This window comes from Anthonomus grandis, chromosome 12 (genome assembly GCF_022605725.1).
Source record: "Anthonomus grandis grandis chromosome 12, icAntGran1.3, whole genome shotgun sequence".
In the NCBI taxonomy this organism is placed as follows: Eukaryota; Metazoa; Arthropoda; class Insecta; order Coleoptera; family Curculionidae; genus Anthonomus; species Anthonomus grandis.
This window is the reverse complement of record NC_065557.1, coordinates 10,244,907-10,271,664: the sequence shown is the minus strand read 5'-3', so window position 1 is coordinate 10,271,664 and position 26,758 is coordinate 10,244,907. Positions and strand designations below refer to the sequence as shown.

At 32.4% G+C, this 26,758-nt stretch overlaps 1 protein-coding gene across 5 annotated transcripts in view; it reads right to left on the bottom strand.

Moving 5' to 3' along the window:
- Window positions 1–4,491: 4,491 nt before the first annotated feature.
- LOC126743436 (protein prickle-like) overlaps window positions 4,492–26,758 on the bottom strand; it is a 444,925-nt gene continuing 422,658 nt past the window's right edge. For all 5 annotated transcript variants that reach the window (XM_050450539.1, XM_050450538.1, XM_050450540.1 and 2 more), the window contains 8 exons: window positions 25,359–25,611; window positions 23,952–24,194; window positions 13,784–13,987; window positions 13,342–13,721; window positions 11,982–12,437; window positions 11,688–11,925; window positions 5,268–5,545; window positions 4,492–5,210 (listed from right to left, as the gene is read on the bottom strand). In XM_050450539.1, the coding sequence (XP_050306496.1) occupies window positions 4,961–5,210; window positions 5,268–5,545; window positions 11,688–11,925; window positions 11,982–12,437; window positions 13,342–13,721; window positions 13,784–13,987; window positions 23,952–24,194; window positions 25,359–25,577 (2,268 nt within the window). In that variant the 5' untranslated portion in view covers window positions 25,578–25,611 and the 3' untranslated portion in view covers window positions 4,492–4,960. The remainder of the gene's footprint in view (window positions 5,211–5,267; window positions 5,546–11,687; window positions 11,926–11,981; window positions 12,438–13,341; window positions 13,722–13,783; window positions 13,988–23,951; window positions 24,195–25,358; window positions 25,612–26,758) is intronic.

The window sequence follows — 26,758 nt, the reverse complement described above, 5'->3', positions numbered from 1 at the left end:
ATTATTTAATAATCAAAGAAATACCAATTAGTTGAAATTGCTGGACAACATAAAAAATTATGTGAAATGCCTTGAATAAAATGAAATATTATTTTAATTATGACAATTAAGAAACTTATTTCCAATGCCTTGAAGGCATGATTTGAGGGAATAAAATACATAATTAAGTGCCTGGAATAAAATTGAAAATTATTTTCTGGCAATATGGAATAACTGGAAAACAGATTCTTAAAATTAACGTTAACACAAGAGTTAGAAGAAAAACTGCAGTTTTTGGAAAATTCTTGAAAATGTTAATTTTTAAAAATCGACTTATACTAGAATTTGTGGTTTTTTGAAGTCATTAAGTTGGTCCTAAAAATGTCTATATTAGAGGATAATTTGTCATAGGCTTTTGTCAAATACACAAATTGTGGCAAAAGCCTTGTTGTCCATTAATGGTTCGATGCTGCTTGTGGTAAAATAATTGTTGTAGGCGTGTGGTTTTTTGAGGCCATCTAAGTAAAACTACTCAGCAATTGCATTCAATTTGCTTGTGAAACAGTTTGTAAACAAAAATAACAAGGGATTCTTCTCTTCGGACTTTAAGAACTCATGTCTGATTATAGTGTCTTTGTACTTAAATTTTCGTTTACATAATAAGAACTTTGAGAACTTATTGTAGACCTGCTCTAAACCGTTAACATAATATATGTATACAATGGACCCCACATCACAAAACAATACTTCAAAACACTTCTGACAAGATAGTTGCATAGTGACTTAATAGCTTGAGAATCACAGATTTATCACATAAGTCAAATAATTATCCTAGTACACAGGCTGAGTTCAAATTCCAGTCAGAAAAATCGGCAACAAAAATAAAGTCCAGATATTTGTTATGTTCGTTGGGAATGTGATTCAATTGTTGTAGTTCATTCAAAAGCATCGCAGTAGGGCGTAATTAATAATGACGGCTGCAGGTATGACCAAATAATCGGAAACCATCAGAGGTCAGCTAATTAACAGCTACCTTCTTGATGCGGATTGGGATAGTTTATTATTCTCATCTGATGTTAACGCTAATATGGATTGTTTGTATAATGCATTGAGCGACGCTCTCACCTATTTTGTACCTATCATAAAAATTAACAATAAATTCAAGTTTCCAATATGGTTCAGCGCAGAATTGAAATCAAATGTCTTGCAAAAAAGATTGGCACATGCAAAGTATAATCAGTCTAAGGCCGTTGAAGACTATGAAATGTTCAGTAATCTTAGAGCAATCTGTAAAAATCAGGCCGATCAGTGCTACTCAAACTATATTGAGCAAACCCAGTCTTCTATTTCCGGTGACCCTAAATATTTCTAGAAATATAATATAAGAGATAAGACACAAAATAACAGTATTCCATCTACTGTGAAATATTTAGATGCAGTGGGTGAAAATGGCCATGAAATGGCATCTTTATTTGCACAATATTTTTCTTCAGTCTACTCTTCTGATGAATTTGATGTTCAGGAATTTACGCAGCCTGATATTGCATGTTCTTTTGATATTAATGAAATGCATGTACAAATATCTGAAGTGTTTGAAAAGTTAACCAATGTCAATGTTAATAAGCGCCCTGGGCCTGATTGTGTTCCAGCTGTCTTCATAAAACACTGTGCTTTTGCTTTGGCACGTCCACTATGGCTGATTTATAATTTGTCTTTCAAGACAGGTAGATTTCCAACCTCATGGAAGTTAAATTATTTGACTCCTATATTTAAGAATACAGGTCAGAGGGATGATGTGAAAAACTATCGTCCTGTTTCTCTGGCTTGTCACTTTGCAAAGGTTCTTGAAAGTTTTGTCACAGATTTTTTATCAGAGAAATTCAAAAATATAATCTCAACTAAGCAACATGGGTTTGTCAGCGGTAGGTCCATTACCACTAATTTGTTGCTTTACCAAACAGCTTTGTCGGGGGCCTTGGAGAGCGGTATGTCGGTTGATTCCATATATACTGACTTTTCCAAGGCCTTTGACAGGGTTAATCATTCTCTCCTGGTTGCGAAGTTGTCACTCTATGGCATTGGTGGTTGTCTTTTGGCCTGGTTGAAGTCACACCTGTCTGGAAGAACACAGATTATAAAGATAAATAAGTTTTATTCTAGTCCTTTTCCAGTGACTTCTGGGGTTCCTCAGGGTGCCCATCTTGCCCCTTTTTTATTTAATCTTTTTATTAATGATGTTGTTCATTGTTTTGATTATTGTAATGTGTTGCTTTTTGCTGATGATGTTAAGATTTTTAGAATTATAGACAGTAACTTGGCACATCATGAAAATTATTTTGATCTTCACAAATTTGAATTGTGGTGCAAGAACAATAGAATGGTCCTACATGCTAAAAAATGCAAATATATTCAATTTGCCAGGAGTTTTAGTCCACCATTTTATCAGTACCATCTAATGAGTTCACTTATTGAGAAGGTATCAGAGATACGTGATCTTGGGGTGCTTTTTGATTGCAGACTAACTCTTTCAAAAAATATTGAAAACCTGTGTAATAGGGCTTACAAAGTGTTGGGTTTTATTAAGAGGCACACTCCTGATTTCAGCAGTATTGATTCCATAAAACTTCTGTATTTTTCATTGGTTCGCAGTGAACTTGAGTCGAATTCATGTATATGGTCACCTTATTATGCTAAATATATAATGTGTCTAGAAAAAGTTCAACGTAAATTCATAAGATACATTGCTTACAAGTTTAATATTCCTTGTATTGATATTAAATAGAGTGAAATGTATAGATTGCTGAATATTGAAAAGTTGGAGACTCGACGTAAAAACTGCGATATTGTCAGAACATACAAGATTCTTAACAATGTAATACATTCTCCTGAGTTGTTGTGTCAGCTTAATTTAAATGTTCCTCCTACTACAGTGCTCAGACAGACTAGATTATTCTACCTTGAACAACATCGTACACTGTATGGTGAAAACTGTCCAATAGGTAGAATGATGATTAACTCAAATAGTGTCAGTATAGATTTGTTTCATTGTTCTCTGAGTTCACTTCAACGAGTTTTAAAATCTGCTTAATAGCAATATAATTTTATATCTTGACTTTGCTTAAAGTGTGTCTTCTTTTCTATTGAAGTTACTCTGTTTTAAACCATTGTTGTCCTTATATTTTATTTCATTTTATTTATGTTACCTGTTATCTGTTATTTATGCTAGATATTTAATGATAGTACTAATACTTCAAGTGCTTTATTGCGATATAAAATCATATTTTGTTGAATATTTTATATACTATATTTATTTTGTAAATTGGTTAATTACCGTAATATATACTGAATCTGAATCTGTTCTTGGACTCCTTGGTCCAGACTCTATTGTCTTTGGGCAGATTAAATTCACCACAAATCAAAAGCTTGGCATTTTTGTATTTGCGTCTTAAAGACTCCAAAGTTTTATAGGCAGTTAAGTTTTTTATAGGCAGCAATAGTTAAGTTAGGGGGAAAATAGACACAACAAACCAATAGAAATCTGCTCCTTACTTTATAAGTGCCCATGAGTCATTAAATGCTGGATTATTGGAGTCAGGGAGACCTCTAGAACTAAGACAATACGACAAATGTCCCCTCACCGCTCTTACAGTTGACTGTCACGTAATTTCTGTCTGCATGATGTATTGGGTATTCTGATGTAAATATTTCAAATATTTCTGATATTTCAAATATTTCAAATATTTCTGTGAATATCGTTGTTTAGCCAGCCACGTTTGAGTCAGAAATATAAAATCCTAGTTTGAAGCCTGTAGAAGCCTGAGGTTTCGTTAACTGTGGAACACCAATAAAATACCTGTTTAGAAGGATGGCAATTCATTCTTGTTTTGTCTTGTAGCCGATAGTCCCATTCTTGTTACTATTTATGAGTGGAGTAAATTGTATATTGTTTTTTCATAACTGTTTACTAATTGTATCGTTTTGGGTTTAAATCAGTTTGTTTAGAATAAGTCTAAAAGAATAGTAAGTAGTGCAGTCAATTACGTGATGATAATGTATTTATTTGTATGTTTGTAGGCATGCATAGAATAATTCATAGATTTCTTCGAATGACTTATTTAACTAGAACAAATCATATAGAGCCTCTATAGGCCAGGTTTTTATATTAATTATTTCATTTAATTTATTTGTGGTAATTTTGTCATAATCAGTGCAGTTCTTTGGAAATCTTAGAATTACATCTTACATCACATGTGGTAGTATGTGTTAAAGCCTTTAGATAAGATACAAGAGAAAAACTTGTTATAGTAAATGTTGCTTGCCAAAGGTGTATAAAAATAATCAATCCTATTTTTTAGCAGTTGCATGCCCAAATAATGGATCTAACAAGATTTGTCAAATAATAATATTTTGATAAGGGAAGAGCTATAGATGTTATTAACTATTCAAATACGCTGTTGTGTATATATAAATTGTATATAGGATACGTAATGCAGATGAAATAAAATAATATAATATGCTTTAATGGTTTTTATTTAAACTAATTTTTATATACAATATACAAAAATTGAATAACTAAAAAGGAAACAATATATATTATACTATATGAATAAAATTGTATAAATAAGTACTATACAAAAAAAAATTAGATACATGCTTTTTATTTGATGATATATAATTTGTATAACTCTAAGGATCTCTACAAAAATGGTGACATGACAAAGAGTGTATATAATAATATATAAAATTACAAAAATGTACAAAAACCTAACCTAGAGAAAATTTGTACATGATATATTGATCCAGAATATCGAAATACGATGGCAGAATATTAGATTACAAACCTGTACTTAAAATATTCCTACTATTGCGTTTATTTAGTTTTAAAACATTTTTTTGACTTCCACAAAAATTTTCTTCCTAAACCATCTGCCTTCAAACCTCCTCCTTCCAGCAATACCTTCACCTTCCTTCCGAACAGACATCAAGAGATTGTACAATTTTTATCTTTATCATCCAATGGCTGCTTAATTCTTCCACTGGGGCTTTTGGGTACCGCTTGCTGCCTCCTCCTCGCAATCGCTAAAGCATCGTTTGGCACATATGATATCCTTACTCCTCCATAGGCCCTCCTTGGAGGTAACTGATAGTCCAAATCGTCCGAGGAAGAACTCGATGAGCACGTTGAACAATAACTATCGCTATCATCGTCACGTTGCGATTTATGTCTAGAACTATTTTAAAAACATTATCAACTTAAGTCCAACTAAATATGGTTTAAGTAAAGTTACCTTGAAGCTGCTTGGACATGACTCTCGGAACTAGTTTTCTTAGATATTCGTCCTTTTCTTTGCAAAGAGTCTATGTGTTTCCTCTCTCTTCCTCCGCCACTGTAGCTTCTGCTTCTTGGAAACCTCTTGGCTGTAGCTTCCATACTGGCATTATCAGTTTCGTCAGCTTCGAATGCTTCGTTGTCACCTTGGAAACGTACGCTGAGAAAACCACGAGATTTTTTGGAGGGAGAACCTGGAGTCGTGGCTGACGCTGTTGTATCACTTGGCGTTGGAAGCTAAAATATTTTCAGTTAAAAATTTCTTTCATTTGAGTATCTCTAAATAATTTCTTATTTTTTATTTTTCATATTGTCTCAATTAAACAATGAATCCATTAGAATGAAACGAAAAATTTTACTAGACAACAAATTAGGCCTATGTTCTAAATTTTTGATTTTCTACATTGATATAAACGAAAAAAAGTTTTTGTTTCTTTTGTAAGTAAATAAACATGTGATTCTACTATAAGGAGCAGAGGAGCGGAGAAGGCACAAGTAGTAACTAGGAGGAAATAAAAAATTCAAACAAAATTGCAAAACAAGTGAATCGACGACATTCAGTGGATTATATTTTATGACAAATGGCAACTATGTAAACTGATAATCAAAAATAATTAACAAATGCACTTTAAATTATTTTATCAACAACTTTTTAAAACTATTATAATTTCGTGTAATAAACTGTGTTCAATATTTAAACTTTTTTGATTTTTGATTGCGAAATTTTGCGGTAAAACTTTAAGAATTTTCGGAAGCAAAAATAATAAATTTCTTTGCAAATGAGATTTGTTAAAAAAATGTGATTGTATTTTATTATTTCCTTTAGAACGGGTGCTATAATGATAATCAAGCTCAGCGAAAATACGTTTTATTTTTTTGTAGAAATAAAGACTTGTACTTTATCTTTATGATTTTGTTTTGGCACACTTTTAAAATCTGCAATGCAGTTTCGCGAAGACCACCCCAAATTGGTAAACAGTATCTTAAAATAGACTCTACAAGGGAATTATAAACTATTTTTCTTGTTTTTCCATTTAGAATGTTTCGAAGCTGGTAAAATTTGTAATATAAGTAGTTTTCGAAGTTTTTTCGCCGTTTCGATAGCGTGCTCATTCCAGCGAAGATGTTGATGTCAGATTGTTCGGGTTGATCGGCAGCCGCTAATGAAAATGCTATAAATTTAGTTTTTACAACGTTTAGGCTTATTTTATTGCTACTTGGGAAATATGCCTATGATGGATCCCTGCCCATGATGGACCACTAGTTAAATATTTAAATTTACCGCGCAAAATACATTTTCGTCGCATTGGTTAGGTTGATTAAAGCTTTTCTTTAGTTGTTTATATGTACTTGTGCAAATATAAAGTGATTTTATGAAAATAAACAGAAAAGTTAAAATTGGTAAGGACTGATATAACAAAGTAGGTAAACCTAATGTTAGATAACTTTTGTTTTATTATTTGCTAGAATCTGTTTTTCTCACTGCTGTTTAGGAAAACTGTTTCGTAATAACTACCGGGAAAAAATTGAGGTTATGGCAAAGAATTATTTTTTTTTATTTTTATGTGATTTGTGCTAAACAGCCTATAATGGACCCCTTGAAATTGTCTTATAATGGACCAGAGGTCCGTCATTGGCAACAATATACAAATTTAATTATTCTATAGATATATTTTTTTCTATTTAGGTTTTAATATGGCATCCAAAAAAAGGCAACAGTGGGATGAGAATGACATGCGGCAGGCTATTAAGAATGTAAAAAATAGCAATATGGGCTTTAAGTTAGCAGCCAAAACCTTCAATGTACCGAAGACAACTTTAAGAAGACGTTTGGCTAAGCGGGACTGTTCTAAAGGATATTTGGGAGGACGAAACGCAACGTTCTCTAAAGCCATCGAAGAGGAGATTGCCGAACATATTATTGAAATGGAAAAACGATTTTTTGGACTAACTTCTAAAGATTTGCGACGGATGGTATTTGAAGTGGCCGAGAGGAATAATATAAAACATGATTTTAATCGGGAAACAAAAATGGCAGGTTGGAAGTGGGTTAGGGGATTTTTAAGACGTAACCCACGAGTATCTTTGCGATGCCCAGAAAGCACGTCATTGGCCAGAGCCCAGGCTTTTAACAAGCCAAATATTCAAGCCTATTTTCAAGCACTATCTAATACTCTAGAGCAGTTTAACTTTCTTCCGGAAAACATATATAATATGGATGAGTCAGGTTTGACCACAGTCCAAAAGAAATGTCAGAAAGTTTACGCTGTAAAAGGACGCAAGCAAGTTGGGGCACTCAGCAGTGCAGAGCGGGGGCAACACGTCACTATAGTGTGCGCACTGAATGCCATAGGTACTTATATTCCACCTGCTCTTATTTATCCTCGTCAAAGAATGAATGATGAGCTTATGAATGGTACTCCCGCTGGTAGCATAGCTTTTGTGCAAGAAAAAGGATGGATGAACACTGAAATTTTTTGTAAATGGCTAAAGCACTTTGTAAGGTATTCAAAGCATCTAATGAGAACAAGGTTCTTTTACTTTTAGATGGTCACAGTAGCCATAAAAGCCTTGTCTCTAGACAGTTTTCTAAAGAAAACGGGGTTGTATTAGATGTCGGATTCTTTGGTCCTCTTCACACCTATTTTGACCAGGAAATCGAATTATGGCTGCGTCAAAACCCAGAAAAGGCAGTCACACAATATAAAATAGTAAGCCTTCTTAATGGAGCCTTTTTGAAGAGTGCTATTCCATCTAACGCAATAAATTCATTTAAAAAGACGGGAATTCATCCTTTTAATCCCGATATTTTTGAAGATTGGGAGTTTGCACCAGCTTTAGCAACGGATAGGCAGATTCCATTGGAGGCTCAACTCAGTACCATCGAGTTAGACATTCAAAATCAACCAAGTACTTCTGGTCTTAACACCTCTTCATCTTCAGTTTTAAATGTGTCACTGAAAGAAATTTTACCTCCACCTCAAGCGGTACCTGAGGGCGTTGAAAAAAGAAAATGCAAAACTCGTGCAAAAACTGGTCATTTAAATTCCACTCCAGAAATTCAAGAACTCAAAGAAAAAGTTATTGAAAAGGAAACAAAACTAAGAAAACAACAAGGTAGGGCAGTAAAACGGCAACTTGTCATTGAAAATGACAGTTCTGACGAAGATGAGTCTATCTTGGAGGAATTCCTTAAAAAGGGTAAAAAAGACAAAGGATGCCAGTTGCATTTACTGCAACGAGTTATTCTCTCACTCACGTAGCAAAGAAGAGTGGATTCGCTGTCAAGTATGTAAATCGTGGTGCCACATTAAGTGTGCGGGTGTTAGTTACCGTTGCAAATCATTTATTTGTGAATTATGTACTTAATTTTTTGAGTTTATATGTATATTTTTATACCCCACAAATTATTTTTTTTATTAAAGCTTAAAAAAGAAGTTAATAAGATAAAATAATATTTATTTACAAGAGGGGCCAACATGGGCATAATGTGCCATTGATGGACCCCTCATATTTTTTTTAAAGGCGTTTATTATTAAAAAAAATATATATTAATACAAAATTCACTCTTTCCTATATTTGACATCCAGTGATAGATTGATTTTTGTATAAAAAAAAAATGGAAACAACAAAACTTAAGAAATGGTAACAATAATTTCTTAAGGTGTCCATCACAGGCACACTTCTCCTATCCATTTTTGTAAAACGCTAAGGCCTTATTCAGCTTTCACAAATACATTTTCCCAATTGTTTTCTGTAAATGTCACTGCAGTGTCATCGGCAAAGCAAATTATCGAATCATTCTTCAGCAATTGTCCCAATTCATTAATATAAACTAAAAATAAAACTGGTCCCAGGACTGTGCCTTGAGTACCAATGACCGTCCCGCTACTTAATGTATCATTACATCGCACTTTTTGGATATGGTTTTCCAAATATGATTTAAAAAGATCTAATACACGGCCTCTCACCCCAATACGGTCCAATTTTCTTAATAGCAAGCAGTGAGAGACGGTGTCGAATGCTTTAGCAAAATCCATATAGGTTGTGATGCATTTTTTATTTTGCTGCATTTTTAGTGGTATATCCCGGTACCAACAAAACACGGCTGCTTTTGTTTTGCCAGAACCCAAACTGTTTACTATAAATGAGATTTTGTGATTCAAAACAATCCACGAGGCGGGCTTTAACACATTTTTTCCCATAATTGGGAAAAGTTACTTAGAAGTGAGTTTGGTCTACAGTTTGTCATTGGACAGTGTAAAATGGAAGGATTCGTGAAAAAGAGTATATAATGAGAAAAGTTCTGCTGGTTTTGTGGTTGAAAAATTTTACTATTTAAGATCACTTATCACAAAGACGGCTGTGACATAGAAATAAAACGCAGACTGGCCATGGCACGTAAGTCAATAATAAAACTGACTCGAATATGGAAAGACTCTGCAAATGCAATGCCTCAACGCAACAAACTGAGACCTGGACTTTAAAAATGGCTAATCAAAGGATAATAGATGCTTTTGAAATGTAAGCCTACAGAAGAATAATGCGAATATCATAGATAGGTCATCGTACTAACGTGTCAATTTTTAAAGAACTAAGAATCACCACAAGGCTATCAACCAGTCATACCTACGGTGTTTTAAACACATTTTAAGATTGTCGAGAGGAAAATCTATGGTAAACGACCAAATGTCTTCGACGCACTGGGTGGATCAAGCCAAAGAAATCATTGGTCACGGTTTGCAGAAAGCTTCTCTTGCACCTCAATACAGAGAAGGATAAGGTCACCATACTGTCACGAGAGTGTGTTTCGCGTTTAGTGTTCTGTCATATTATCATCATTTTCTAATTAATTTTTCACAAAATTTTACACCTGGGACATTAACAAAAAAACTTACGTCAAAACTTACCAAAAGATCATGTAGGTTAAAATAAATTGTAGCAAGTTTTTCTAAAAAGTGTTGTGAGTTTTTGTTGTATGAATCAGAATTATTAGTATATGGAAATAAAATATGTAAAAAATATTTTGCCCGAGGGTGAGCGGATGAATTTATGCTATAGGTCTTAAGGGACCATTAATTTTGGTAAACCGTAAAAATGTGCTGTTTTGCTATTATGTAAAGTTAATTTAAACCTATCAATATCAGTAAATTGGTTTTTACGTTCCCTAAGTAAATTATAAGTTTGCCTTTCAATTTTTCCTGTAGGATCTTTAGGTAATTTAGAATAGTTACTGTGATTAATTAAAAAAAACTTATTTTTATAAGTGTCAATATTTACAAGAACAGTGTCTTTGTAGCTTTTAACTCTACAATGTTTTTTTAATTTTTAATGGTTTTTCAATTGCTCTCTATCTCTAAATTCGTCGTTTTAATCTCTTGGTAATTCTGTCGCTGCATTTTCTATAGCTAAAATTATATTTAATTTACGTAGAACTTTTGGAGTAACTGAGTAATTAAGACGTTTAGAAAGAACAAATTTTTCTGTTTCAGATAAAACTGTATCTGATAAATGAATATAACAGTGTTATTATTTAATTGTTATAAAATCATTACTATTTATATTTATGTTTAATAATTATTATTTATGTTTAAAAATATTTTAATTATAAAATAAATTTATTTTATTTCTATGAATTTGTTTTTGAAAATGATTTAATAAGTATTAATTAAACACATATATAATTTAAATTATTTTGATTAAATAAATTAAATATGATATTTTTTAATTTTTGTATTTCATGATTTAAATGAATTTTATTATTTCTACGAAATTGAATTCTTTTTATTAATAAATAATAAATTATTAATTTTGTATTTATATAAAAATGTTATACTATTTTCAGCAAGAGATTAATATATACTTTCTCTAAATATCTAAAAATATCCCAACAATAAGGCCAATACTTTTGTTTTGAGTTAAATCTTCGAAAAAGATCAATTCATAATTAATTGCTATTTGATGGGTATTACGTTATTATTTAAGTAAATATCAATTAAGAAAATACTATTTTATACGCTCAAATATTGAAAAGAAAAAAATAGACTTATTTACGTATTTTAAAGAAATAGAACGTTATCTTTCCTTATATTTAATTTAATCTAAGTTTAATGATTCATAAAATAATTTACTTCAGATATAATAATTTTTTTTATATACCTGGGAGCTGAGGTTTTACCAATTGACCTCTGAGCTCGTTTCTTATTTTCAATATCCTACCTAACTTTATTTTTTATTCAATTTGAAAGAACGAAAGACCTACCTATTTATTAAATAATGAAACCTAATGTTAACCAACGTTTTGGTAGTTTAAATCTACTACCGTTAATAAAGTTAATGTTATTATCACATTTTGTAGAACTTCTATAGTGACACTTACAGCAAGTTCAGGCATGCTACTTGCATGTCCAGCTGCTTGGTCCAGACCTTTACTACTAGCATCACTCTTCGAGGCATTGCTACTATTCCTCGTCTCATCCTTAGAGCTCATACGTTCTGCCCAGTCGTCCAGACTTAAGTCTGCCAAGTGTAGAGGCTCTCTACTACGATCCCTTGCACTGAGAAGCTTCTCCAAATCGGGAGAGTGATGGGTTGTAGAAGTTCTTTCATGCAAAAGCCTGTAAAAGCCCAATGTATTAAATACGCCAATAGTTTATACCAAGTTCCAACAAACCTATCAAGGTTTCTCTCCAATAAAACCCTATCCAGTCCTTTCTCTTGCAGTCCAACTCTCTCCTCCATCTCCCTGCTACCCTCAAAGTCCCTATCTCCACACTCGGATGGGGTGGGCGTGCTAGCCAAAGACCCACCCGGCTTGGGACTTCGTTGTAATGCCCTTCTGCCCATCTTGGGTGATCTGATTGGCGAAGGGGTGTGACTATGGCTTGGCAAAGGAACGGAGTGGCTACTTGGCAAGGAGTGGCTTAGACCCAGGCTGGAGCTGAGCTGATTAGGTGGGGAGAAGAGTGGACCTAGTGGACTTGACGGCGAACTAGTTGTGGGGGACCGTTGAGGGTGTGGCCGATGGGTGGAAGGGGATGCTGGGGGCGTGCTTCCTTCGCTTGGTGATGGAATTTGGTCGTTAGGGTGTGATCCGGGCGTGGTGCGGTGTTTTCCATGGCGAGGAAGTCTAATTGAAAATTCAAATTTTTAATATTTAAAATTAACACAATATGAGGGTGTCTAGAATTCGTTAATATGCAAAGAAGTTAAAATTACAAACATTATATATCATTGTAATTCTGCACTATTACTAAATCTAGTTCATAGATTAAGAAAATATGATTAAGCATTTTTCAATGTGTTCAATATGCTATTTGGTGTCCTATACAACACAAAAATGTATAAATTTTTATTTAAATTTTATTCAATATTTTTCTCTGAATAAAAGTTGCGAATATAACTTAACAGTTGATATACTCTTTAGCCCATATAGCTACACCACCTTGGGTAAAAATAGTATGACAATAGACTGTGCGTAAAGTATAGCCTTCTATAACTAATGCATTAATTTTCTTTAGATTAGTCCATGTTTTCGTGAAACAATAAAATTTTATAAATTTTCCTGCATAAATGATATGAATAAAATCAGATTTAAAAGTATTAAAATCTCTCATATTTAACAAAAGAATATCATAAATATTTAAAGGATATATTGTTTCTCCAATAGTTTGAAAGCCTTGGGATGAAAAAAAAAAATTTACACCACCATTAGGCCATAAGGTTGGTGTCATTGCGGCTGAAAACCTTCCCTCGTTAACTATAACTCTAAAAGATGAGAGGAAATTTTGTATTCAATTCTTCTATTTGCACTTCAGGAAAAATTGGTCTAAAAAATTAATCATATCATTAGAAGTAGTGTCTGGGTGTAATTTATAAACATGTAAAAATGCTAGCTTGGCAAGCCATTTCAGTCCTGAAAGATCCAAGTGACCATTATCCTACTAAGGGTTTGTTTCTCCCTAAATGATTGCGACGACCAACAACCAACAAATATATTGTTCTTGATATAAAAGTGCTTGTGTAGGTCTTACCTTGTTCCTGGTCCACTACTGTCCGATGGTGTGGGTGGTTCTCCTTTACTGCAAGCGATTGAACAGTAAATCACTCCCCGTCTGGGCAGAAAGGGCCGTCCTAGCAGCGAGGTTCGACAGGTGTGACAACAGAAACAAATTTCAGTGGCATGCCAGTGTTGACCCTCGTGGCTCATTTGACCTTGATCAACCCCTATTGGTTCTCCACAGCTGTCGCAGTACTCGGCAAACATTGCATCGAAACAGTTTAAACAATAGGGTCTACCGTCCCGCATTATGTACCTCTGACCTCCTAGTTGTCTTTCGCATTCGGAGCAAGCAAAATGCTTCATGTGCCATGCCCTCCCTTCGGCTTCAGTACATTCGTCAGCCAAAATGATCTGGAAAAATGTTTTATTTTGTTAGAGGTTTATAATGTAAAAGAGGTGACAGGTTAATCTACCTCATCACATGCGCTACAACGAGGTTTGAGGCTTTCTGCATGGTGTCTGCCGCAATAGAGTCTACCCTCCTTCCAGAAGTAGATGAGGTCTACTAGGAGCTCTTGACATATGCAACAGGTGAAACAGGCGGGATGCCATACTGTGTTAGGACCCGCTCTTGAGGCGAATACTCCGATGTCTCCAGAGGATAGTGATTCGGTGCACTGTAAAAGAATAATGTTTTTTGTTATATTTCCCTTTTAATTATTTGAAAGAAACGCGTTTAATTCCCAAAAGAAAAATACGGGCTGTACTTTCCACAAACAAAATAAACTGGCATGTTGTTCTTTATGTTTCCCTCGAGATGCTCTCCGCGAGTTAATTAGAAAAATGTAAATTAGCTTATTTTGATGGTTTAATTGCGGAACTAAAATTATGTGTTTCTTTTCCGACTATATACACCTCAGGCTTATTTAAAATTCAAAATTCATTAATTAAAAATGTGTCTCATGGGAAGCGAAGAATTAAATTAACACAAAAAGTACATTTTAACTTAAATTAAAATGAATTGGAGCAGAACTTTGGGCCATATTGTGCCAAATAATCCCAATAACATCTTACTTCGTTCGATATTGTGGCAATAATTTCGAAAGTTTTAGTTCAATATTTCACGGAAGTCGCCCTTTGAACGGCAATAAGTTTCGTTACTGGACGAAATCATCCCTTTTGCGCCATTTGGCACCGACAGATTTATTACGGCTGTACGTCTTGCCCTTAAAAGCCTAAAGGGCGCGAAATACGCCCTATGGATTTGCTAAAGACTGGATTAGAACAGGAAATAGAAAAGAATTGATTGGGTTGCTTTCTTATTTCATGAAATATTAATTTATTTACGGTGCCACATTGCCAGTTTATAATAAATAGCCTAATTCTAGTATACATATAAAAATATTAAATAAGAATCACACAATCACTATTAGGTTTAAAATGCCTAGTGTATTTAAATGCATATCAAAATAATTTATATAAATTACATTACAACTCTGAGTAGTATTTGCATGTTTTGACATTCTTGAAATAAGATTAATTTTATCGAAATATTTGACATATGTCCTTTAAATTACAGATTATTATCCAATGCAATTTCAAGGTCTCCAAGTTTACTAACAGCTTTTAAAACAATTTCATTAATAAAATTATTGAAAAATAATGGTTCTGACATCCTGACAAATGATATTTGAGAACATTTACTTAAATTACGGTCCATAAGATTTATTTTCCATTACTAAATGCTTGCATTAAAGACTCCTTGAAGAAGCATAACATCAGTTATTGTTGTCACATCCGAAATATTTTTACACCGTCTGCAAACATAGGAAATGAACTGTGTTTTATAAATTGAGGTAGATCCTGATGATATATTAATCGGTTTTAACAGGAAATTACTAAATTTAACCCTTTGTGTTCTTTTAGGAAGAAAATTATGTAGCTAATCATCTACTACACCATCGACCATTAAGACCTTTAGCTTTGTCATCAAAATATTATGGTCCACTCTGTCGAATGCCTAGGAGAAATCAGTATACACAGCATTGACTTGACCACCTACCTCCATATTCCTTAAAATTAAATAAAAAAAAAAAGTAGAAAGGTTTTAATAAATCCATGACATTCCTCATAAAGTATACCAGGATAATAACCGGTTAATTTTTGGGTTAAAAGATAGTCAAATAGTTTAGGAATTTCACTTTGAATGCATATTCCTCTATCATTTTCTACAGAAGATTTATTTCCAAGTTTCATTATAGCTCTGTTATGGCTTTATTTCCAGAAACTTGGAAACATTCCGAGTGACATAGACCTGTTAATTATTAAATTTAGAGATAGAATAGATAAAATATTCTATGTATTCAATATATACACATTTTTTAGAAAATAACATGAATTCCAAATTCCAGAATTCGATTCACAATGTTTAAAGGCCAATAAATTTACGGCTTCAATTATTTCCGTAACATTACACTGGTAATAAATCACATTAACACATTTTTCGAAAACATAATAATTAGTAGATTAATCCTTTATAGGTTCTTTATATATACTTGAAAAAAACTCTGAAAACGAACTTATCAATTCCTGATTGTTACCGCTACTAAATACAAATACAAATTGTTTATTTGTCAAAATAAGAAAAAAAAAGAATACATTTTATGAAAAAAAAGTATGACAATAAGGACAGTTCATCGATTATAAAGAAACCGCTTCACATGCTCCTTATATTAAGGAAAGCATATGTGAACTATCCTATACATAACAAACAAAACAGCTAAATATTTCTAAATAATTCCATATAAAAACTAAACTAAAAAAAAAGAATCAATGCATGGTAGATGCAAGCATTATCATTAGTATTTAGTCTATAAAAGAATTTAAAACGACTACAAGAAATATAATGTTAAGTTATGAAAAAAAAAACAAAAAATTAGCAATTAGGGAGGCAGAAGCGAGGGGCGACAGTAAGGGCAGCCTGGCCGCGGGAATAGCGAGAAAAAAAAAAGATTATTATAATATAATATGATATGACGCTGAAGTCTGTTGAAGTATGTTGTATTATTAATGACATATTTGATTTCTTAAACTTTAATCTGACATGCTTTGAGAAACCCTTGTTGCTACGTGTTTTGATCTGTTCCCGCAGTTGGTTCCACAAGTGCGCAGCAACAAAAGAGAATGAGCGTTGAAATGATGCCGTATGATGCTGAGGGATTACAAATTTGTGATTAAACCTAGTGTTGCGAATATGACTGGCAGGCCTTAAAATATTTCTTACATAGGTAGGCTTATTATTATTTATAATGCGGTAAATAAAATTATACATATGAAGTTTTCTCCGGTTTTCCATATTTAAAATATTTACTACTACCATAAGCTTGATTTGCGTTAATAAATGTCAGTTAATCGTTAATTAATTCAGTGTCTGTTCAAATTTTGGTAACAAATTTAGCTATTGTCGGTCCAGATTTTTTCTCGTATTAGTAAAATGCCTGGGAAATTGGTTTTTATATGAACGGAAAAGAAGAAATTTTCAGCAAATATAAGATTTTTATTCATTGTTTTATACTCAAATATTACAGCACGATTTTGCCATTGGGTACAGATTGTTTTAACAAGAAAAATGCCTCGAAAATTGTTTATTTTATCTTTTATATTTTTATTAAAAAAATTATTTTCTAGAAGATATGCCTGGAAATTTTTAATAAATGATAAGATTTTGATTCAAGATTTTGTTATCGCAAGTGGAAAATTTTATTTTATATATTTACAATATTTATTTTATATATTAGGGTTTATTTTAAGAAATTATTTTCTCGAAATTTGCAGTAGGTATTTGATTCTTAATAATTGTTCTCTACCCAAATTTTGTGCTACGATTTTGCCATTGCAGTACATTTTTATTTATCTTGAAAAAAGCCTGGAAAATTGTTTTTTTTAATTTTTTCAATTATTATTTTAAAAAAACAATTCTTTGCAAAATATGCTTAGGAGTTTTTAGTAAGTCTTATTTTTCACTATATGTATACTTAACTGTATACTTCCATTGTTCTATACTACAATTTAGACATCGATTTTGACATTAGGTAAACTTTGTTATCTAGGTAAATTGCATGGAAATTTGCTTTTTTTTAAATTTTTATTCTAAAAATAGTTTTCTGGAAAATATATCTGAAAGTACTTAGTAAACTTTTGATGTTTTACTGTATACTTAAATTTTATCCCAATATTTTGCTATTGAGTGCAAATTTTTTTCTTAAGCTTAGGAAATACTTTTCAAGCTTCGATTTTTATTTCAACAATACGTTTCTAGAAAATAGGCCTGTACATTTTTTAAAAACGTTTAATTCTGATTCATAATGTCTCTAAATTTTAGACTGAATAATTTGCCGTTAGGTCCAGATTATTTTACCTTTAAAAATTACCAGAAATATTGTGTTTCTATTTTAAATTTTTCTTCCAAAAAATTAATTTCTAAAAAGTTCTATTAAATGTTAAACTTTAAAAATCGTTTTTGCCTTAAATTTTTATTCTAAAAATATGCCTGGAAAATTATTCGTCGTTTTAATCTTAAATTTTTGTTCTAAAAAATAATTTTTTGGAACAGATGCCGGTAATTCTTTATTAAGTAGAAGTTTGATTTTGGTATATTTGATTAAATTTCAATCAAGAATTTTTCTGTTGGACCTATATTTTTCTATTTTATCATAAACTATTATCACAAAACATGGAAATAAAAAAAAAAGTATCTCTGGTTATTTTAAGTGCTTTCTAGTGATGATCGATGAAATTTAGTGAAAAGAAATCCCAATCTTAATTAGTTGGTTGGATTTAATTAGTTGGATCTTAATTAGAAGGTTTGCCAGTTTTTTAGCCAGGACACTCATACTTCGCCTTCCACAAACCTTTCCCTACACTATCAGTTGAAGAATTGTATATGTCTGTCCTTTTATTATACGACCCAGATACTTAAGCTTTCTTTTTTTTAAGGTGTTAATAATTTCGCACTCCTTCTGCACCTAGTTCAGTATACTTATTAATTTTATGAGTATAGGGAATACGCCACATTCTACGGTAGCACCACATTTCAAAGGCAAGAAGTTTGACTTCAGGTTCACATGGTTCACATGTTGTGGGAATTTTGGAACTACTATTAATATGGTTTTCTTTAAGTTAATTTTTAGTCTATATTCATTACATTCATCATGTAATTTTTCTAACAGGTGTTGTGTACTTTTAAGATTGCTTGTTAATTAAATGGTGTAAAGCATGCCTCATATTCTAATCAGTTCTTCATTTATAACTATTCCCACTCAACTTCTAGGATTTCCCCTAAAATAACTTCGCTATAGAGGTTAAATAGATATTAAAACCTCTATTTCTTCTGTGGGTTGATAGTTGTATTAGCTCTATGTCCCCAAAATAGATTAGTAACTATTCTGGCGTCGTCAGTCAATTTTTAAGATTGATTTTTCAGTGATTTTAACCAAGAAGAGGATTCTGAAAAACCCAATAGAGGTTTTCTAGTCTCAGATATACACAAGAATAAATTTTAGGAATAAAAAAAAATTTAGTAAGGAGTGATTTAACATAAAAAAAATAAATTTGAAAGCAGATTTTCAAACAAGTGTCAATGTCAAAACCTATAAGCATTTAGGACAAACATAAGCTGTCCTAAAAATTATATAAATCAATGAGTTTCTCAGTCCAAATTGATAGACAGATGCTGTTATTAGGAGAAATCTGCTTAATTCTCTGAATCGATGAGAGTCGTCTGCAGAACTCAGAACTCAGACATCTCTATAAAAGGTAGATCAGATATACAAACCATTTCTAATGGCGTGCCTTAAGGCTTTAAAAGTCTGCACGCTCTTCCTCATTTTCATCAATTACTTTGCAAATGTTGATCTTTCAGGTGAAATCGACCATCAGCAAAGGCTATAGCACTGCAAGAAAACCTGCAAAACATTATTGCTATGGATAGTAAATAGATCAAGACTTGGTGTGATGTTTATCGACTTTTCCGTAACCGATCAAGAAGAACTACTTATTGCCCATTAATCGAATCACACTTAAGACATGTATTCTATTCCAGATATTCCGTACTTAGACAGCAAACTGTAGTTGAATCATGTCATAATTGAGACTACGTTGTCTCTGTTTGTTGAATCAACGTCGTATTTTACGGTGATCTTAACCCTTAATTCAACGTTTAATAGATAGATGTGCTATTGATGTTAGATGGTCTACGCATACAGAAAGTTTCCATTTTGACTCAGCACTACTCTATTCTTGGTAACTATGAGATTTACATACAGGGTATTCCTTAAAGACGTGCTAATATTTAACGGGGTGATTCCTGGACCCATTTTAAGAAAAAAAGTTCCTATGAACATAGGTCCTAAACGTCTTAACTTTTGAGCCATAGAGTGTTAAAGTTTCCAAAAAAAAAAAGTTTTTTAATAATAACTTAAACAATATTGTAGACATTTTTATCAAATTTGATACATGTATTCCATACATCAAGACGCATTTTTTGATGTGGAAAAGAAGATATTTTCCTTGCTAGTGGCGTCTCTACATGTCTTCTATTGAATATTTTTAGTGAAAAAAATACTACACCACTGCGTTTTCTTAAAAAAAAAATTAATTTTTACATCCTCATTTACTTTTTAGCAAATATGAATTCTCGGTTTTTTTTCATCCGACGCATGGTTTTTGCTTAAAAAAATAAAAACAATTTTACTTCCCTACAAATCTGATGCGGTGTGAAAATGTTTGTTCGTCGATTGCAAGCAAATTAAAAGATCAGATTTATTACAAGAAGTATGAAAAGTGAAAAAAATTTTAATAATTTAATAAATATGTTTAAAAAGTAAATGGAGTAAAAAATTGCCGTAACGCGTCTTTATTTAATGAAAATGAAGTCGCGGACTCTCCTATGCATGTTTCTTATTACTCTCTTAACACCCTGTATGTCAAAAGTTAAGACGTTTAAGACATACGTTTATAGAAACTTTTTTTCTTAAAATAGGTCCAGGAATCACTTTCTTAAATATTAACATGACTTTAAGGAACACCCTGTATATGGGTTGTCAAATTGAAATATAGTTACGGCTGCTCACAATACGTCTGAGTTTGAGTATAGAAAATTGTGCAAGTAATTAGGCCACTCCACTCCATTTTAACCAATCCTATTAGAATTATGTCTTTAAAATATGATTTGCTATATGAAAATAGATTATTGTTTTTTTAAATTCAAGTCTGCATGCAACATTTATTGATCGCTGTCTAAGCCTCCAAGAAATTACGTTGATTTTCGGTACAGCAACGTCTATGTTGCCAATCAATCTTTCTTCAAGCTTGATTTAACTGGCCGTTACTGCCAAATCTTTGTAATAATGAATAATGATAAACAATTTACAAATAACACTGTTTTTTTTACAACAATGAAATTCCACACCATCCTGTAGCATCTATAGGATAAGTAGATATTTTTTTACCGAAATATATACATCAAAACCTGCCAAGTCATATATAGGAACCAGCTGCTTTTATTTCATGGAAACTTTTTGAAAAGCGAGCAACTTTCCAAGTCACGCGCCTCCCTTGCGACATATGACCAAAATCGTGGGGACGTGCCCAAGTTATGTGTTACTTATATTAAAAAGCGTTCCGCCCCCACACCTTTTTGATATATCGAGCCCTTAAGAGAAAGTTAAAAAGCCCTTTTTTCTTTCTTAAGATTTATGATCTCGCAGGGGATCAAAAATGAAGTTGCACGAGCCCCGATTTCCAAAGAAAAATCCTCGCCAAAAGTTTCACTTATTTCCCGTCAAACGGATCGCGAGGTTACTAATTAAAATTTCTCCATTAATTAAATTTGAGCGGCAGTGATTGCCGTTTGGGTTTTCCATTAAGCTGTGCCTCGGCGTTTTCTTCTTGAAAGATAATTAGAAAATACAATTGTTCTTAAGGAGTGGGAGTGCGGAAATGCCAAATGTCGACATCGCGGAGTTTTATCGTCAATTTCTCAACGGGGCGCGGATGCCTTCGCTACTTTATGACGTCTTACGGTCGCAACCCCCTTTGACAGTTTTGCGGATGGAGATGTAATTAAGTTTGGGGAAAGGGTTTTCCTTTACGGGGTGGTGGTTCCACCTAATTCTTTTCAGGAATTTTTCAGGGACAATTTCTTTTTTTGAAGATAGCATTTTTTATAGGATTCTATTATTAAATTCACCTTTTAAACAAAGCAGTATTATATAGCCCTAAAAAAGCCAATATTAGTTTATGACACGTTGACTAACTAAAAAAGTTACTTTTTATCTACATTCATTCCAAAAACACACACTAACAACCGACTGGTAGAGCCTAAAAGTAAGCTAGAAAGAAGAACACAACGCTTTGGAATTTTGAAACTAATAAAATGTTTAATTCAAGGGATGTGATGCTCATTGAAAAATTAACTATAATTATAATTATGACCAAATTGTGAAAAGTGGATCTATAGAGAAGAAAAATCAAATAGTTACTAAAATAGAGTATGAAAATAATCTACAGAGAGGAATAAATGAAATAAAGATAGAAATTCAGGATATTAATGAATAAGATGAATGTAATAACAATGAAACTGGTTCAACCTCCAAAGATTTTGACGATTGTATTACAAGAGACGAAAGAATCAGTAAAGGACGTAAAATAACAGCATCAAAACATTTAAACGATAATGAAAGATCATCTTCTTATTATTTAATATCTGTAGAAGTAAATGATCCTATAAACTATGGAAACACAACAAAAGATCAGGAATGGATTAAAGCAATAAGAAAAGAGATTCACATGAAAAATTAAATACATGGATAAAAGCAGGTTTTTAAGACAAAAGAAAACAGGACAAAGACTAGACTAGTAGCAAAAGAGTTTTAAAATATGGAAGAGAAGCAATTTGAACTGAATTACTCACAGTAGCTGCTAGAAGTTCAACAATAAAGCTTCTTCCTATGTCTAATGCATTACAGAAAAAAATTGGGAAATAAGACAAATGGACATTCTAAACGCATTTTTATAGCTTTACCTTACAGTGATGTTCACATTTATCTCCCTTCCGGTATTAAATTAAAAAAATTGGAGATTATGAAAAACAGAACACTACCTATATGGACTCAAAGAATCTCCAAAAGTATGGTACAATACTTTTAATGATTTTACTACTAAAAATAATTTTAGTAGATCAATGTATTACTGTTGTTTATACTTTAATAAAAAAAATTGGGTATTGATTTTTGTTGATGATATTTTGTTAATAGGGGATGAACATGGTATTAATCAAACTGTCGATGAATTAAAAAAAAATTTTAGGCTAAAGACTTATGGGCGGTATCTGAGATACTTAGATCTTAGGTAGAAAGCACCGCATGGCACTAGAGACTATTGTATAATAGCGTTGACAACTTACGCATATGCTATTATGATTGAAATTAACAAAGGATTTTACAGAATTTAATATTTAAATTTCCCGCCTATTATGAATTTAATTTGGCAACAGCGACTGGTCTGCTAAGGTTGTCATATATTAATGGTTTTTCGAGGTTATGTCCTCCAGGATAGATGTATCCTATATAGGCTCTAGAGCCTATATATATATCTTAATTATGACTAACTAAAAAATAGCACATTTGACTGCAAATTTTTTAAGTGGCTATCATCTTAAAAACTATGATAGCTTTGACAATTCTCTTAAAAAAGTTTCGGTCTTTGACCACTTGTTGCACCACAACTGTTAATTTATAACTTCATTACAAAGACGCATATAATGACCATTACCTCTTTAAATGATCACAAAACATTAAAATACATCATGTGGGCTCTTATTTTGTTCCATAACGACCATAACCTATCCCTATCTAACAATCGACGTCATAATAAAATATATGACCAACGACCACCCTGCCCACACTTAAATTCTTTAAGACGTGTACACACTCGAGCGAACGCAGCTACTTTACGCTAATTAAAATCGGCTTTAAATCAAATCGGATTGGTCGGTCGGCGCTGTTGCTCTTTAATTATCAATAAAAGTTGCCTTAATAATGACCGGTCGTCTTTTTCGAGTTCGCAAATATGACGGGTAACGATCGCTTTTACGGCGTATTACCCGTATTAGGTTGCCGGGCCCTAGTCTCGGCTTAAGTCCGTTAAAAATGAGGCAGAAAGACCTTTGGAGGAGATAGATTTACGGGGCCATAAAGTATGAAAGGTCATCGCGTATATGTGGCGTTCTTTGTTGCAGCGCACCTGTTCGTAGGAATATTCGTAATTATTACAGGTTTTTATTAAAATTCCGAAGTTCTTTTATTAAAATTCTGGAGTTCGGCATTTGCCATTTTGAAATTTGGATAAGTGGCTCTTACAACATTTCTATTTAAAGGCATCGAAAGGCACGATCAAATGTCACATAACTGACAGTGACAATGTCTCCCAATAGGATCGTAATTTTCACTACCAGAGGCATCATTCATGAATTTTGGATAGTAGGAAATATCCGATATCTCTTCTTTTGCGGACGTAAATAAAACTTGTCTACCAAGGACTAATATTATTTAAAAATAAGAGTCATTTTTTCGTTCTACTTACCAAATCACACCTCATTATTCCAGGTATCTGCCTCACGGTGCCTCTCCCTAATGCCTCGCGTTTCCTTTGTGCACTAAAGAGCCTCAGCTCTTTCCTCTCTTCATCACTGAGGGCGTGGCAGTACCTCACCTCGTTATCATGAGGTGGAAGTTGTTGTAACAGTTGTCGCACTCTGTAGCTCTCTCCTACGCTGTTCACGTAAGGCACTTTGTCTTCTGGGAGGGCGGAGAAGTATAAATGGACCTAGAGGAAGGCACAGGCTTAGCAATTTTAGATTTCGTTAGTTCAAATAGCGTATAAAATTAAATTAGATAGAAGGTGGTGTAGTATTAAGTAATCTATTATAACCTGCTCCATTGTAATTTATGTCAAATGACATGGTAGACAGGATGAGTAGAATAACGCAGATTATGATAAAAAATAAAACGTATAAAGGTAATAATAAATACTTTACTTTATTTGCAACAAAATTAATAATAATCTAAACACAACATTCTGGCGACGAGTATTTTTCGGACATCAGCAATATGGAAACACATGGGGAACAGCAAAGATCTTGGCAAGTGCATGAAGCCAATGCAGGAGTGAGATGGCAAAAATCGAGTGAGAGATTTGATAACAAATGCTCAAAGGAAGGAGGCATTCATTGTATTGAAGACTAGGTATTTGATATTTTTAGTACTTTAATTTATTTAACACCCTAAATTGACATAGCTACAAACACCGCCATTCAAATTTCAACATATCAGGACAACATGATCAGGTAAAACTAAATTTAAACAATCATTTAAAATCTACAATTTTTCACAGTCATTGCAAGATAGAGCAAAAACTATTGATAAATTTCATGCTGGGCTTTTAAAACTTAGGTCAAATTATGGATTTTTGTACTGAAATAGATATTAAATTTCAAATTACTCGGATCATAACTTGTTCGAATAACTAGCATCATAACAGAATAACTAGCAATTACTTTACCAAAAACAGATCATTTTAACAAAACCAACAAATATAATATCAGTTAATTCAAACAAGAATCAATTTGCAGAAACTGTGGTAATGACTGGCATAACAGAGGAAGAGACACATGTCCAGCACTTAATTTTTGCAACAATAAAAGTCATTTTGAACAAGTATACATGACTAAGCAAGCTACGCATAGAAAGAAAAATAGTCTGAACAACAACAATCTGTAAATCTGATCTCTAGGCAGAAATATTTATAAAATCTTGGTCACAAGCAGGAATTAATCTCAGATGATATTAACATTTTTTCTTATGGTCACTCAATAGGGCTACCTACAATTCGAAAGCTAAAAGCTGTACTATATCACACTACGAGAACCTCAGCTTTTGCCCAAATCAAATTATATTCTTTATGTGTTTCTATTATACGAATCCTCCTTACCTGATCAGGTCTAAGTCCCGAAGGAACCCAAGTATATTCCTCCAAAGCACATCCACTATCGTCATCACTCTGCGAGTGTCTTTGAGGATCAATTCCACCTGGAGGACCAAAAGGGGAACCTTTGCCCAAGAACCGATCGCCACCAGGATGTTCGGGGGGTAATTTGCCACCCAGGGGCGACGGTAGGGGTGGAAGACCTTGAGCGGGTGGTGCTGACATGGCGTCCGGTGACGGATGGCTTCTACAAAGGGGTCTGAAAGAACAGAAAAAAAAATTAATTAAATTCGTAATTATAAAATAGATTCTAATTAGGCGATTACGTAAGTACCTTAAAAAAGGTAACATAGGATGCGACAAGAAATTTGCAAATTATCGTTCTAATTAGTTATGCTCTCATACTTCATTAGTTACGTTAATAGACGGATTAATATAAGCAATTAAATAAGATTATTAACGCACCTACTAAAGTACACATAATTCTTAAGATATCTCGCGTCAACCTTCAGGTTTTTTCAATGTATTCCAAACCAGTAGGAATAGTTTAGTTTACCATTACCATTAATTACGTGTCCATTTGCTTACAGTTTATCCAGAGTTGCTTACCTGTAATTGATATATCATCGTTTATCATTTGAGTTTGCTCATGTATATGCGGCTGTGATTTAGTTCTAGTTAATTAATTAATTTAAAGTCGTATATTTGTTATATAATTTTAAAAAAAAAGTAATTAATTAGCGAACATTTTTAATAGTAGAATGTTCATTTCCCCTTTTGCCGTTATTTCACATTTTTTGCAATGGAAATCATTTTTCCATATTTGTATAAAAATTTCGATTTACTTTAATCTGTATTCTAAGTTTTGATTCATTACGGAATTTTCTTTTATAAGAAATTCTTTATAGTTTTAAAACTTATAATTTGTAAGAATTTCATATTTTTACACAATAAATTAGCCAAAATTTTACAGTCTTATTAATAAACAAACGAAATACGTACTAATATTAAGTTACAGATATATTTAAACTACAGTTAATAAAACACAAAAGTAATTGCGTAAAAGACGATTAATATACATTTGTAAAAATCAATAAAAATAATAATAATTAAAATTCGTGGATTGTGATTTAATTTCCTTTAATATGCCGTTTTAAATATAAAAGTTTCTTTGCAATGTAAAAATACATTTATATTTTAAAAAATTACGATAAACATTATAAATTTTACACCTTTTGTATACAATATTTTTCATGCCCTTTTACTGGTATATTAGTTTTTTTCTAATGTTTACTTTTCATGCTTGTATATTTCTATAAATTACATGATATTTATAATGTCCTTAATTAATTCTCTGTAAATTATAATTAAATTACCAGAAAACCTTTACAAGGATTATCTTTTTT